At 46.4% G+C, this 15,673-nt stretch overlaps 2 protein-coding genes across 6 annotated transcripts in view; one reads left to right on the top strand and one right to left on the bottom strand.

Annotated features, from left to right (window-relative positions):
* LOC119436018 (zinc finger CCCH domain-containing protein 18-like) overlaps nt 1-15,673 on the top strand; it is a 188,029-nt gene that overhangs the window by 158,915 nt on the left and 13,441 nt on the right. For 3 of the 5 annotated variants that reach the window (XM_049655203.1, XM_037702747.2, XM_049655204.1), the window contains 3 exons: nt 3,402-3,461; nt 3,805-3,861; nt 13,523-13,695. In XM_049655203.1, the coding sequence (XP_049511160.1) occupies nt 3,402-3,461; nt 3,805-3,861; nt 13,523-13,695 (290 nt within the window). The remainder of the gene's footprint in view (nt 1-3,401; nt 3,462-3,804; nt 3,862-13,522; nt 13,696-15,673) is intronic. The other 2 variants (XM_037702745.2, XM_037702746.2) reach the window with 2 other exon arrangements.
* Nucleotides 1-15,673, bottom strand: part of LOC119436024 (cytochrome c oxidase subunit 4 isoform 1, mitochondrial) — a 480,308-nt gene that overhangs the window by 460,699 nt on the left and 3,936 nt on the right. The gene's annotated exons all lie outside the window — the stretch shown is intronic.

Below are 15,673 nucleotides of genomic sequence, written 5' to 3'. Positions count from 1 at the left end.
TCTGGGACAGCAGTGGTGTTCTCTTGGTGGAATTCATGGAACATGGCACGACTATCACTGCAGCCTCGTACAGCATGACTTTTAAACGTCTACAAAAGGCAATTCAGAACAAGCGAAGGTCATCAGGCATTGTCCTTCTTTGTGACAATGCGTGGCCGCACAGTGCCGCTGCAATAAAGAAGCTCCTGCAGCGTTTTCGATGGGAAGTGTTTGATCACCCACTGTACAGCCCGGACTTGGCTCCCTCTGATTACTATCTCTTTGCTCACATGAAACGCTGGCTAGGAGGACAGGTGTTTGACTCGGACAACAAGCTGCAGTCCAGTGTACAGAATTTACTGAAAGCACAGCCGGCTGCCTTCTATGATGAGGGTACGGGAAAGTTGGTACCACACTACGACACATGTCTCAATCGGAGTGGCAACTATGTAGAGAACTAGCTGGAAAGTGTATCTAAATGTTGCAAATAAAACAATTTTGATTTTCACTGGGGTTTTCATTTCGTCACCGATCGAACCTTGAAAAAAATATAGCCCTTGTGCTTTTGCCTCAGCTGGCATTTTTGGTTTTTTTATTAGACTTATCAGCCAAACAGGTTCCAAGTACATGCTTGTAAAGGCCGAAAACTTAGTTAAATCGCAATTTGGTCACGAAATTACTTTGTTAAATTGCTTTGTTAAATAGAGAAGTGAACATAGTTCATTGCATCGTGAATTTCATTAAATCCAAGTTTGTTATATTGAGGTTTGTCTGACAGGCTGATATGTTTTTGTGGCCAGCTACAAGTGTCTGGTAAATCTGGTACTTATTTCTCCCTCAGCATAAAAAATAGTAATAGGAGTGAGAGTGTGATGTTTGTTTCCACACTTGCATGCACGCATAGCCACAGAACGCACAAAAGTCATTCTGCTGTCCCACATGATTTACAAGGGACATCTTGCTTAATTATGATGTACGAGGGCGGTCCGATAAGTACTTAGCCTTCAAAAAAAAAAAACGAAAATTTTGGAATGGTGCCGATTTATTTCTCAACATAGTCCCCTTTCAACTCTATACACTTGACCCAGCGATCCTCCAACTTCTTGATCCCGTCAAAAAAATATGTTTTCTCCTGAGCTGCAAAGTAGGCTTCTGTGGCGGCGATAACTTCTTCATTCGATTCAAATTTTTGTCCGGTGAGTGACTTTTTAAGTTGGGAAACAAGAATAAATCACTCGGGGCCAAATCTGGAGTTTACGCTGGATGGGGCACCACTTCGTAGCCCAGTGCAACCAACTTGGCTGTGGCGACGGCACAGCGCAGGTGTGAGCTGGCGCGTTGTCATGGTGGAAGAGCACCTTTTTCTTCACCAAATGTGGTCGTTTTTTTTTTTTTTTTTTTTTGCAATTCGGCGTCGAATCGGCCCAGTAATTCGGCGTAGTAGGGTCCTGTCACCGTTTTGCCCTTCTCAAGGTAGTCGACGAAGATCACACCTTGAAAATCCCAGAAAATGGTGGCCATCACCTTTCCGGCTGATGCGACAGTCTTCGCCTTCTTCGGAGCAGGTTCTCCGGGTGCAGTCCACTGTTTCGACTGTTCTTTGGTCTCTGGTGTGTACTAGTGGATCCATGTTTCGTCGATGGTCACAAAACGACCCAGGAACTCCTTCGGATTACGCTTAAACAGCTTCAAACACTGCTCTGAAGTGGTCTCACGGACGCGCTTGTTGTCCGGAGTGAGCAAACGCGGCACCCATCGCGCCAACAGCTTTCTCATGCCCAAAATTTTATGCAGTATATGACCCACGCGGTCTTTTGAGATGCCTATTGTCTCAGCTATCTCGCGTACCTTCAGTCGGTGGTCTGCCTATATGAGGTCATGGATTTTTGCCACGTTATCAGCCATGGTAGCCGTTTACGGGGCCCCTGGGTGAGGCTCATCAAAAACCGACGTGCGACCACGTTTAAACTCGTTGAACCAATTTTTGACGGTTGCCATTGAAGGAGAAGACTCACCGTAGACAGCATCCAGTCGCTCTTTGATTTCGCTGCGCGATTTCCCTTCCAAAGACAAGAATCGAATCACCGACCGATATTGCTCTTTTTCCATTTTTTTAACGGACACACGAATCAAGCGGCCAAAAACAAAACCGCGAGCCCGATTCGACTGGACCTTTGCATGTGTCCCTCTAAGAGAGCGTACTCAACGTCAGTATAAGTCTCATGTGATAGCGTCGTGCTCTCGCGGTGAGGCTAAGTACTTATCGGATCGCCCTCGTATGGCCTCCTTTCTTTTTGTCTGGCTGGAATGTTCCTTCTCTCTCTCTCTGTCTTTGGTATGATGCGCATGAAATAATTAATTAAATGACGTGAGTCCTGTGGCAAATTGTATATGACGTAAGTTTAATTATAAAACCTCATTAATTCAGAAAATCTGATGATTCGGACTCTATCCTCTGATCCTTGCAGGCGTACGCATTATTTAGTGCAATCAAACTCTCATTAATTCAGATGTGTTTGGCTGCATATCGGTTAATTCAGACAACTTTTGGAGCTCGGCAAAAACGGCGCTAGCGTCCAACCGAAACGAAGTGGTGAAGTCGGCATCGCCACAGTCACCAGTGTAAATTGTACGTGAATGGCAGCATCGCCGGAATGCTTCGGGCCTATTTGTGCCTTTAAAGCCTTTATTCTTGTGTTTACTGCCGCGCATAACAGCGCGTGGGCCGCGGGCCTTCAAAACTGCATCGTCGCCATTCATGATCGCTTCGATAGCGACCGTGATGTCGTCCTCAGATGTTGCAGCAAATGGTAGTTTCGTTTTGACTTGGTGTGTGCGTCGGCCGCGTGCCTTCAGAGCCGCAAGGTCACCATCTGTGATCGCATCGACAGTGGCCACTGTTTCGTCCGCAGCAGTTGCGGCAAACTGTAGTTTCGTTCTAATTAGGTGTAAAGCTGTCTAGGATAAAGAGCACCGGTTAAATCGCAATCGACGGATAATATGTTGGCGACCAGCCCACTGGCTAAAAAATAATCGGGATGCCGTGCTGCTTAAGAAGTCGGGAGACCTTCGCTGCTGCGAGCACTAATCAGTCACAAGATGACGAAAATTGCAGCTTCCGCGCTGCTGTTGTCCAAAGTAGAAACATGATTTGCTTATTCATTCAGTAAATAAAAGCGTGTCCCTGATAATTCGACATTTGGTTAATTCGGCAATTTTTTTTCGATCCCATAAAATCCGAAGTAACAAGGTTTTAACTGAAGCAGCATTCATGGACAATAAAATTGAAGTTGCATGCATATCCAGTCTATGTTTATTTTCTTGTGTTGCATGTATTATATGGCTAAAAAGTGCAGTTTTTCGCTGGAAGAGAGGCAGGGGGTGTGGCTTTTCATTAGCCATTTGTGGTTGATCTTGTGCAGCAAACAGAAAAAGTCACGGAGTGGTAGCTTCTCGGCAAGCTCCTCACGTTCCCGCAGTCGGTGAGTCATTCTGCTCTTTCTTCTTCTTTTTTTCCCTCATGTTTTCTGCTTTACTATTGTCAGCTAGGCATTATCTAACATTGTTGAGTACAGACACTTCAGTGGGGATTGGCTGCAGCTAATGGCTGCAGAGGTTGTGAAATCCAGATACAGTTGCTTGCAGGTAACTGCACCATAGGCTGTGAGACATTATTGCATCTGTGTATGTTTTCTTCTATTTTATTTTTAATGCATGTAAAAATGTACGTTGTTTGATTGAATAAAAGTAGTTGTTGCAATTGTGGTGCAGATTTATGAGCTCTATGATAAATGGTTTATTATTTTTTTTTCCTTTTCTTTTTAGGCATACAATATTTTCTAAGGGAGGGACACTTGAAACAAAGAAACGTTTCATGGCCACGTAAGCTGCAGCAAATTTTGGGTATATTGTGCTGGTTGATGCACATGTTAATAGGCGTGCTATACACTGGTAGTTTGTTAGTGTTAAAGGTAACAATGAAAAGCCAAGTTGGGTGCAAAGGTAAAGGCAAATACAGTAGAACCTTGTTAATATGATCCCATTTTGTACGATTTCCCTGCACCAACGTTTGCGATAGAGAACAGAAAAAATGACCCAATACAGTTAAGCTTCATTTTTACTGGTTGATACGTTTTCGGAAAACATAACTTTTGGCACCAGTGCTCAGTAAATCGCCAAACTGCGATTGTATGATACATTTTTTCGGCCGCTACATCCCATGTGAACAAGAAAAGGCACAAGGCAAGCGCGATTGAGAGCAATAAGCGGGGGGCATACCCATGGGTACAAATACTTGTCCTCGTTTGGGTCATTCACTAGGTATGCCATCGTCATTGCTGCTGCAGTCCCTCAGCACATTGTCATCCTGTGAAATATTGATCTTTGCAAACTACCACACCACGACTTCACATGGAACAGCCGCTCATGCCGAAAGCACCCAACCAAAGGCGGCCGTCAAGGGTGGCTCTTTTCGCAGGTCCTTAACCCTTTCAGACGCCAATTACAGCCAAATCTCGTTAATTCGAACACGCTTAATTCGAACTGCCGGTTTATTCGAACTGATGCTGTAGTCCCGTCATAGTTATGTGTATTTCAATGGGCGAAAATGCTCGGCAAATTCGAACGCGAAAGCATTTGCGACGGTTAATTCGAACATACCGAGGACCGACAATGCTCTCAGCAGCGCGCCAAATAACGCAGCGCTGCCTCCGACACCGCCACAGAGCAAAAGCTTTGGAGAGACCCCTTAATGCAGCGGCGCAGGCCCAGTCCGGCAAACACTCGCTTCCCGATAACGGCAGAAAACAAAACTTCAGGGAGCGGGCTATGCTGGCGCCGGAGACCGTCGAAGGTGAGGGAGCTGCGAGGCAGTTGGGAGAGAGGGCGAGGGGAGCCACAGAAGCGGCAGAGTTGCCGAGGCCAAATCCGCTTCCCTGCCGCCCTCATCCCTCACATTCCACGGTCACCGCGCGAGCCTGCCCTTTCGGCATGTGGGCGCCGTCCGCTCCCTGAAGTTTCGTTTTCTGCCATTATGGGCGAACTTGCGCTGGAGTTTGAGGTATAGTAGCGGCGCCTGGTGGCGGCGGGAGAAGTTACATCTGGGTAGTACCAGCTTAGGTAGTATTGAGCCCTGGCTGTGGCGAAGCACGTTTCTAGCCCGAGTTTTACGTCGATTCGCACTTTTTTCGGCCCTGTTGCGAGTGCAAAAAGGCTCGTCACTTCTCAGAGACCACGCCGACCACGCTGCGAGCTGGCCACAGCTTAGTTTAACGAAAACGGACTCTCCGTGTGCCGTGGGACGTAATGCTGGTAGTAGAAGGAATCGGCGACGCCAATCCGGAGAGACCTAGCTCAGCCGCGAAAAAGCGTCACAGTTGTTACTACTGCGTCGTGAGCAGCCACGAGCAAGAAAGCCTGAATCCCAACATCAGATTCTACCATTTTCTTTCAAGGCTTCACGAAGCGGAGCGTCGGGCGCGCTGGATAACTTCATTACCCCACTATGAGCAGCACAGGTTTGAGAGCTAAATGTGCTCATCCTTGACCTCAAGCAGCACGTTGAGGCAGCGCAGCAAGGAAGTATTGATTACAGCACATCGATGTTCGAGCGCTGTCATTAAAAGCTACATCAAGCGAGCAGCGCACGACCTCGCGCTGCACCGCGGTTGGCACGTGGGACGTTCCTGCGAGCTCATATGCAGTGCGTCAGTTATTTATCAGTTGCTAAAGGGACAGATGGCCGTTACTACAGCGCAGGTATGACTACTTGTTTAGCGGCATGCAGTCAACAAATATTGCACGAGGCCCGCCGTTTCGCGTCATGCTGAAGGAGTGTTGCCATCGCGGAGCGTACGATCGTGCACTCGAGCAGTTCATACATCGCGGCGAGCTGAAAGACCGCTGCCGTCGCGGTGCGGTACCGTCATGCGCTCGAGCAGTTCCGTACACATGTCTGCTTATCGCTGCTATGAATTCATTTATAGCAAGCATTTCCTCGTGTTTGTGCGCCTGAATCTAGCAGCGTGCAAACCTTACCTGAAGTTCAACTATGACGTGACTCACTTTACTTGCGATTGACACCGTGTTAAAACTTCGCTGGTTATTTCTTGAACATCGTACACGTATTCAGTGTTGCATAATTTCTTGCCTTTACGCAGCATGCCACCCCTGAAAAAAATATTCGGCGCCCGATATTCGCTGCAAGCCGTGGTACAACACAACCGAAAGTGGCGGGTCCATATTGTAAACGTGCTTTCTGCAGCAGACGACCGAGCTTGGTACTACCCAGTTTCGGATTGAGGGCACTTTTTAGCACCATTTTTGCAGTGCCTCTGGGCAATGCAGAAGCCCCATCGGGAACCGAGCATTGGCCAGCGTGGGCAGTTGCGCTCTTTATCTTTATTTAAATATCCTTACTTTAATCAAGGCTTTTGCTGTTGATACACTTTCTTGGTGTACACAATTGTGTACATAGCATCTGAATGGGTTAAAAGGGGTTTGTTCACGCCAACGTCGAGAGGTTGCAGCTGCCCTGTCAAACTGCCGGGAATCACGAGCATGTCTGTAGCTATTTCCACAGCTGTTTCCGCAGCTCTGCTTTCACCTTGGCTGCGAGATGGGCTCGAAAGTAGTCCAACACGATGAGGTTGGGAATGTGATCTTTGAGATTGCCCCCGCCTCAGAAGCCATACCAGGCTGCAACCTCTCGACGTCGGCGTGAACAAACCCCTTTTAACCCATTCAGATGCTATGTACACAATTGTGTACACCAAGAAAGTGCATAAACAGCGAAAGCCTTGATTAAAGTAAGGATATTTAAATGTGTAGATGCTATGTACACAATTGTGTACACCAAGAAAGGGCATCAACAGCAAAAGCCTTGATTAAAGTAAGGATATTTAAATGTGTCCCGTACATCTTGAAACACTTCTGATTAAAATAGTACTGCCATGTCATCCATCATGTAGCCCTTCTCGTTGACTCAATCAACTACACCTTTGGGGTACGCATCCGATGGCATTGTCTTTTGCTTGAAGATAATATATGGGCATAGTTTCGTACCATTTGCTAAGCATGACAGTAACCTGAAGCTTTTCATTTCTGGTTGTGAGGAGCTTTATCTTGCGAGCTCCCTTCACGCTCACCGTCGTGTTGCTTGTTATGTCTATACCTGCCAAGACTCCCGGATTTGGACCATTTCTTCCGGTTGTACGTTTGACAGGAAAATCTCCCAAAAATTGCTGTTGTGTCCCGTTCCCACGTCCAGCGCTTTGTCAGGCCACATTGGCAAAAAAAATCCAACCCAATGTAATCCATCATTTGCATCATAATGCAAGCCACACGGCCTGCAGTATGATGTAAATAAATTAAAATAAAATAAATAATCCAGTTGGAAGTTCATCGCGCAAAACATTGTTAAGAAAGTAGTAGGGAAACCCTATACATGCGCTATTTTGTTAACCGCAGAGCCGCTCCTTACGCTGACGGGGTTGTTGGGTGCCCTAGTGATCCTAGTCTCATTGAGCTAGCTAGCGAAAGCCGCCTTCCGCAACTAGCAACACTCGACTCTCCATCGTTCTCCTCGGCGTCAGTCGCTCTGGCATTGCATAGGCCTACGATCAGTCATGGGTTTAAAAGCAAGGAGCGCTAGCGCAAAAAGTATCTTCAAGTATTTTGAATCTAGAGCTCAGCTGAAGTGATGCTGGGTAATTTGTTGATACCACAGAGCAATGCACAGTGCGAGCAGCAATTTAACATACCGTATTTACACAATTGTAACTCGACTCGAATGTAGGTCGACCCCCCCCCCCCCCCCCCCCCCCCCAAAGTGCATGTCTCAAAAAAGGGGGGGGGGGGGAGAAAAACCACGCGAGTGCATTTCACTCAAGGGAAATTTATTGATGGGGTTGCTAAGACTACTCATCGTCACTAGAGTTGACCTCACTGGTACTGCTGCCATCATAGCTGCTGCGGTCCCACAGCACGTCGTCATCAAGTATGAGTCCACACTTCGCGGACGACCGCACCACGACATCGCGTAGTACAGCCGCCCACGCAGAGAGGACCCACCCACACACAGTAGCCAGGGAGGCCAAATTTCCTCGCGCTGAAGCCGCCACTGCCGCACCACACGTTCACTGACTCCAGACTTGCGTCCCGCTGCGCAGTTGTTAGCTTCCTCGGCATGGAGGATAGCAGCCCGTTTGAACGCTACTGAGAACGAGCGCCGAAAGTTCTTGGCACTCATGACAGGCGCGACGATTCAGCACAACAGAAGAAGTGACAGATGCGCGCGGCCGTCGAAAACAATCGTATCTCAAAGAAAAGCTCTTCCGCCAACTACTCATACCCCCAAACGATGGCTCTTCTGCCAACTACCAATACCCCCCTAACAGCGGCTCTTCCGCCAGCTACCAATACCCCCCTAACGGCGGTTCTTCCGCCAGCTACCAATACCCCCCAAACGGCGGCTCTTCCATGATCGATGCTCCCACAAGAGCCGTGCGCGCAATCAAAATGTATGCAATACGGTAAATGAATACGCTACGCTTCTACCGTACCCATAAAAACGTAGGTGCAAAGTTGTAACCACGCCATAGCGCCCGTGATTTCTCGTTTCTCTTGCCATTACTAGCGGTACACGGTTCGGTTTCGATTCTAAGTCGACCCCCCAACTTTGGATTGCCAAATTTGAAAAAATGGGTCGACCTACAATCGTGTAAATATGGTAGTGAAAAATACGAGGACGCAGTGCCGCTCATCCAAGACGCTGGGAAACGTCAACCTCGCAAAATATGAAAGAAATGGAATTTCTTACAATCAATCATTATCTGAAGAATTTTCTGATTATGAGGCACACCGTAGTGGTGAACTCCGGATAAATTTGGACCACCTGGGGTTCTTTAATGTGCACCTAAATATAAGTACACAGGTGCTTTCTGCATTTTGCCTCCATCGAGTGTGCATGCCTGTGTATATTTTATCACTAGGCTTCAGTGTTGTCATCTGACCCTCCCTCCTGATCTTTTCCGTCCTCCGTGCTATAGCCGTTTCTTTACCGTGCTATAGGAAATTGGTACCATTTTGATACATTGCCAAACATTGCCATTTGAATTGCCATACATCACCTTGCACTGTAAGAAATTAAGACACTTCACAAATCAAATAATTAAAAATGTGCGCATTGACCGATTCGTCTCTACATTAAAAAAAATTGTAGCAGTGCACTTATACCTGTTTCCTTAAAGTAGTGTTGCTTCAACAGAAGCATGAGCAATTGTTGTAGCACTATACTAACAACAGTATCAACAACCAAACTGAGCATGCACTTTTGCTGTGTGTCTCTTGAAGCTTGTGACAGGAAGTGTTGAGCTTTGCAAGAATAATGCACTTGCACTTGACAGGACTGAATAAAAATTTCTTTCCAACTTTTCCATCTGCCCTAATTCCATTCTTCTCGTGTAGGGTGTTATTACCCTTTGCTCCCTTAACAACACAAGTTCTCGGAAAATATGAGATATGTATGGCACGATACAGATAATATGACATGTAGGGGCCAATTTAGGCAGTATTCTCATAGTGACAGATTGGGAAACACTTAAATGTCAACTAGCAGTGCTGCCTAACAAGCTGTTCGTGCAAGCTGCCTACTTTTAAAGAGAATCTTAAAAAAAAAAAAAAGAAATTACTCACCCCCACATGTGCTTTGTAGTACTATGCCTGTAATTTTATAATCTTACTTGGAAATAAAACTGCTGCCTCAAGTTTCCTATTTGCACAGCGTACACATTATGCCAAGAATTTGCCTTCACCCAGCACTTGTGTGCCTTTGTTTTTCCACTTTGTGGTGCATCTCATTCTGGTACCAATCTGCTCTTGCATCTCTTTCTGGCAGATTTCACAGTTGCTCTGCATGTTTTTAGCTTCTGAAGAACTCTTTGATAGACAAAAGAGTACATTTCCATCATGGAAACAAATGTGTAAAACTGCATAGCTACTGTGTTTTCTTCAGGGTATCAGGAATTTTATTGGTCTGTTGCACGTAGGGTTGCACATGCTACCTGTCTGCCATGGCTTTTGAGCCGGTACACATGGGACTCATGTTAGAAAACTTAAGGAACAGGGGCAGAGTGTATGGGACGATGAGGGTACCCCCTACAGCGAACACCATAAATGTCTTGCTCATGGTGGACACATAAAAGGTAACAGCTCTATTCCTTGGGTGAATAGTCCCAAAATCATGACAAACAGTTTAAGGAGAGAAACGCTCTTGCTCCACATGGGCACATGTGCTCGTGTAGCGTGTGGTTTATGTGATTGCGCAGTTTGTTCTTAGAAAAGCACGTGTGGGTAAGACAGCAATAAATTTCTTACAAGCAACAACATGCTTAAGAAGCACTCGGACAGAAATTGTGGTGCACTATATCAGTGTGCTGCCATATTGCGTACAAGCACAAATAGCGATATTTTGCCTTTAATACATTGCCAGCATGGTCGTCAGCCATGCTGCTGGCACCTTCTCAAAACCGAAATTAGAGAAGCCTAGTCGATCCAGCACTGAGCGCGTGCAAACCACAGGACAAGCAAAGCCAAGCCGCTCAGGTAAAGGCTGCATTTTTGTCGTGTGAGTTCTGCAGGTGTTGGTCTCACACGTCCAGCGTTTGTTCATTCATATGTTAATATTGACACGGTTCCGGTGACTTCTTCGAACAGTTTCATACGGCGTGAACTCCACTCTTGATGTCTGCACCGACGAGGGCAACGATTAAGTGAGAAAAGCGCCGAATGACTGATGTGGAAAAAAACACTATCAAGCGACTATCGCAGTGCAGTAGACTTCCGTTATGTTACTAGGGGATAAAAATTCAATGCATGCATTGACTGTACTTTCGTCTATCTGTAGCAACAGCATGACAGAGGGTCGAGATACAGACTGACCATGCGGCAGGCAAGCCTATGTGCATGCAGCATCACATTGACAAACTTGGTACCTATTCTCAGACAATCATATTTTAACTTTCGCGACATTTTACGTGAGTAACATCAAGCACATCGACAGATGACAGCATTCCTGGTGCTGTGATAAGACAGCATGCTTGGCATTGTGCCAACAATGCCGATTATCTGATGCTAAATAGTCACGTGAAAGTGAAAGTATATCTGAAGGTGGTCATCCGAGAATTTGGTTCTTTTTTGGCTTTGTAGAATGAAATCACTTGATTCCTTGGAAATCAATATTTCGGACTCGCACACATAACCACTGTCACGGCAGATTACAAGAAACTAGTACGAGAAATTAGTAGTAGTTGTTGTGGGAACCCATTAGACCTCAGTCTTCAGTTCATACCTGACTTGGGCCATTAGCCTATGCGATCGCTGGGGGCATGCTATTCCAGCCTTATTTCGGATAGTGCACATTTCTAGCTACCAGTGGCGCTGGCGCGACCCGGAGCCTGCTGCTTGCACGCGCAGCTCACATTATGCCATGCGCCACCCATACGAACAGTGCTCGAGGAGTGGACTCCTCTTGCCCACTCTTGGCAACTCTCTCCTTCAGCATCCAATGTGGGCGGGCGCCTTCGCCTGGCAGATTCACCTTCGGCACTCTGAGCTATCGGATGTGGGGATCCCACCCGGTCCTGCGCCTCTCTGAGAAAAACGGCCCCCTTTTGTGTGGTGAACCTAGCTCGGAATAGCCTGTGTGGCTGAGCGGACTTCTCGGGAGCTTTTATCCGCAGTCTGCGACTGCCACCCTAGTGCCGTAACCCCTGTATTGTACACACGTTTTGTACATAACAGGGAATAAACCCACTTTTGTTTGTACCAAGGCTGGAGTCTCCTCTACGCCTTGCTGGTGAGTCGGCGAACTTGCCGCGGCGCTCCTTTGCGTGCGCTGCAGAGTCTGGACTAGCTACGTGTCTCCTTAGACCTTAGCTAGCTGGTGCCTGGCCCATTAGCCCAAACTGCTACATAATGCATGCAATCAGGTATTGCCTCATTAGAGGACCCATGCATGCCCATGACTTGGAGCCAAATAAGAACCTATGTGAAATCTCATAAACATTAACATTGTTAGCACTTTCAGTCAGAAACATTGAGTCACTGGCGAATAATAATTCATTCTGAAAGTTAAAACAGTACTTTTTTGCATTTAATCAGTACACCGTCTGCTATTGGGAGTATGCCACCATGAAGCATCAGAAGGCACTCAATGGCAATGCCCATGCAGTAGTGCCGTAAAGCACCTATAAGTAGGTACAGCAGATGTGATAAACTGATGGCGAACAAGCAGTACAAAAGAGACTCCAGGTTTAGCTGAAACGAGGCATGCAGAGTGTTAGTGCTATGGCCATCATTTGAAGAGGGATCATGACCTGGAGAAAGGACGTTTTCCATCTTTTACGAACCATGGAAACTCATTGCAAGTTCCCACTTTTGCGTTGTGTACATGTGGGACTCCTTCGGCATAGCAGGCTTCCTGTTTTATATCTGGCTGATTCACCGTTAGCAAAATAACTGGGAGATGCACTCAATTATGAAAGCATGCTTCTTTGGATGGAGATGCCCTTGTCACACAGATTCTGCCGTTTCGGTCTCAAGTTTGCATTGCCTATTCTAAGGCTGGCTTGCTGTCAAGGAGTTATGGTGGGGTTAGATTCTTCACACATGTGATTAGGCAGTGGGGCAAAGGGCTGCATGGTTGATCTGCTGTGCTGTTTGCTTATGCTTCCTGGTGTTGAGTGTGTCCCACCTTAAATGTAACCTGGAGTTTGTTGGTCTGTGCAGTGTGACTTCGGCTGCAAAATGCATCCTTTAGATGAGCCAGATTGCAAGCACCTGGCCGTAACATGTCACTGGTCATAATCAAAGCAGCACAAAATCTGGTAGACGCCCAATTGTTTGATAGAAACAAATGAAGAGAACTGCGTCAAGGGCTGCATGTGGGGATGTCATTAACATAAATGGGAGCTAGTGTTGACGAATAATGTTATGGTGTCTGCGTCTTCTTTCTGTGTCCCATTTCTATTTCGGTGGTAATATTTGTAGAATCTCGGTGATACGATCACATTTGATACAAATTTCAGGATATGAATTTTCAGAAGTCCCCGCCCAAGTCCATTAGCTTACAATGTGCTAAATTTCAGTTGTTGCAAAATAAAGCAGATTGGGGAGTTAATTTGACCAAAAGCTTCGTTAAGTTTCCTTAGTGTAAGGAAGACCATGTGACACCTCACACATATCCCTCAAGTTGAAAATGACCTTAGATCAAACGAATTTTAAGGGCCAGTTTGAAGGGTATAAAAGTTGTTTCTTTCTTAGTACTATTCTTTGTGCTCTGCCGTTTTCCCCAAAAGTAAAAATCTTGTAGCAAACAGGGATGATGCTAGGGTCTGAAATCTGGGTGGTTAACTACTCAGGACTTTTTTCATAAGCGAAAGTTTCATTTAATTTTTACCCATGAGCTCACTGCAGACTACTGAAAGTGTAAGTACATTTGATTTTCAAATCGTCCTAGTCACTTGCAAGATCTCTGCTCTTTTAGGTCAAGCTCATCTCGCACACCATCACGTTCACGGTCACGAAGCTACTCCCGCAGTCCCAGCTTGAATAGTGTCTCTTCGGCTTCAAGTTCACCCAGCCGCCGGCGACTCCAGGCTTCATCAGCTGGTGGAGCCAGCATACTCCCTTCTAGGAACCCATCACCACCAAAGAAAGGTGACTTTAGCCTTCAAACATTTGTATCCAGAATCCATAAGGAAACAGTCTTGAATAATGCAGAATGAGAATACGTGGGAGCACTTGAAAACTTGAACAGGTGAGGTCGAAACTGTGTTCGGTTAAAGGGGTCCTGAACCACTTTTTATCGAAGTCGAGAAATGCATTTGACATTAAAACAGACTATTTCAGAAATACTTTGCTGCAAAATGTACTTATGTGTGTTCAGCTGAAGTGAAGCTAATGGCAATCAAAGATCGCCTGTGAGCCCCTTCGCGGTGCTCCCAGTCCTTCTTCAATGCCTTGCACTGCAAAGGCTGCGGCAGAGTAGCGCGGTGGTGCCTACAATTCTCCACCTACTAAATGTCACCGTGACGCACAGTTGAAATTTGATTTTGGATGTTCACTTGGAAGCCATTACCAATTTTGCCACCTATGAAGTGCCAAACTCGGAGGCTATCCCTCAGTTTCTCAGTTTACTGTTGAGCTCTAGGTGTCTCATCCCTTTGCTGTGCTACAGTGTACTAGATAGGTACGCACGGCTATTCTCGCACCGAGTGACATGATTAGCACATTTCCTTTCACCCTTATCCCGCTCGTGCGAGTACATCGGAAGCGTGCACATTGGCTTAGCGATGGATGCCGCACTCTGCAGTCGCGTTGAAAGGATTCCTAACGTAATGAGCTTTGACCATGATGGTGACACACCTTGAGGGTGTGCAACTCTGGAAGCAGACAACCTGTTCGTCAGATGTTGGCACTCTGGCCTTGAGTCATGTAACCTACAGATACCAGTCAGAGCGCACTTGTCCTCGGGGAGTGCACTCGTCGCAGCACCCCGTAGCGGCCACGGTATCTACTCTACGCTGAAGACGCAGCTACGTGCAACTGTAGTGGCTAACTATGCACATGACAGGGCTGGAATGCGCGCTTGCGCTGATGTGCTCCAGTCTGGCCGTATTATATGTTGCAGACCAACTTTGTCCTGCACCAGCTTGACCAACCGATAGTAGCCACATCCAAATTGCGCATTTTGCACAATAGCTCAATACAAAATGAAGTCTGCCAAGGTGCCTAGCCAGGAGCGGCCAGGAGTGAGCGCACACTGGAAAGCGTACGTCTGGTCTGACCTTGAGTTTCGCGTGGTTCGAGGCTTGTTGAGTGTTCAAAACTAATAGTAATTAGCGAGACCCAACAGCTATGACACTGATAAGCAGTGTGGCCAAAGTTTCATTCCTAGGCAGGTGGGAACGGTGAAGTGTTCGCAGATGATAGTCGGCGATTACTATAGCCATGCTTCTAGAATTACACATTTCCTATCGAAATTCGAAATCAAGATTTTGGCTTACTTCAGCGTGTTTAATAAACTGTGTCAATAAATATATGCAGTAACAGTAGGAAGAAGCGCACTGATCCAAACACCCTTCTTGATTGATGTCAGCTATTGGCCAATAGCAGCTGCGTATCGGAATCTGCAATATGACGAAATGTACCAGCGCAAAAAGAGTGAGGAGAAGGCTTCTGTTGAGAAGAGAGTGTTTGAGAAAAGTGTGACTTCGCTCTCTGCTTGTGAGCTCTACACGCTGCAAATGACTGCAAAATTTGCCTGAGATATTCACAGCAGTGTTTGCTATCCGCCGACTGTGTTTTTTCACCAAGTCCTAAGTGTGGTTTAGGGCCCCTTTAAAGATAACCAAGACTGACTGCCTGTGTTAAACAATCTTGAGGTGTACAGTCACCAACCAATTATTTAGATCCTTGCTCGATTAATCACACTTTGCCGCGGTAACACCACGTTTTTCATAGAACCAGTGTAGTAAAGCAACCAAAATTTTTGACACCATATGATGTCTCGCTGAATATTTGAGACATTATCTGCACACAAATGTTTTAAACATGGGGGCCGTGAACAAAGTTGTCACCGTTCGGGTTGCTGCCCATGTCCTTGGTTTATTTGGAAAGCCAATTTCTTGTCTTT

This window comes from Dermacentor silvarum, chromosome 1 (genome assembly GCF_013339745.2).
Source record: "Dermacentor silvarum isolate Dsil-2018 chromosome 1, BIME_Dsil_1.4, whole genome shotgun sequence".
NCBI classification, from domain to species: domain Eukaryota; kingdom Metazoa; phylum Arthropoda; class Arachnida; order Ixodida; family Ixodidae; genus Dermacentor; species Dermacentor silvarum.
Note: the sequence above shows the minus strand (reverse complement) of the source record. Positions and strands in the feature narration are given on the sequence as shown.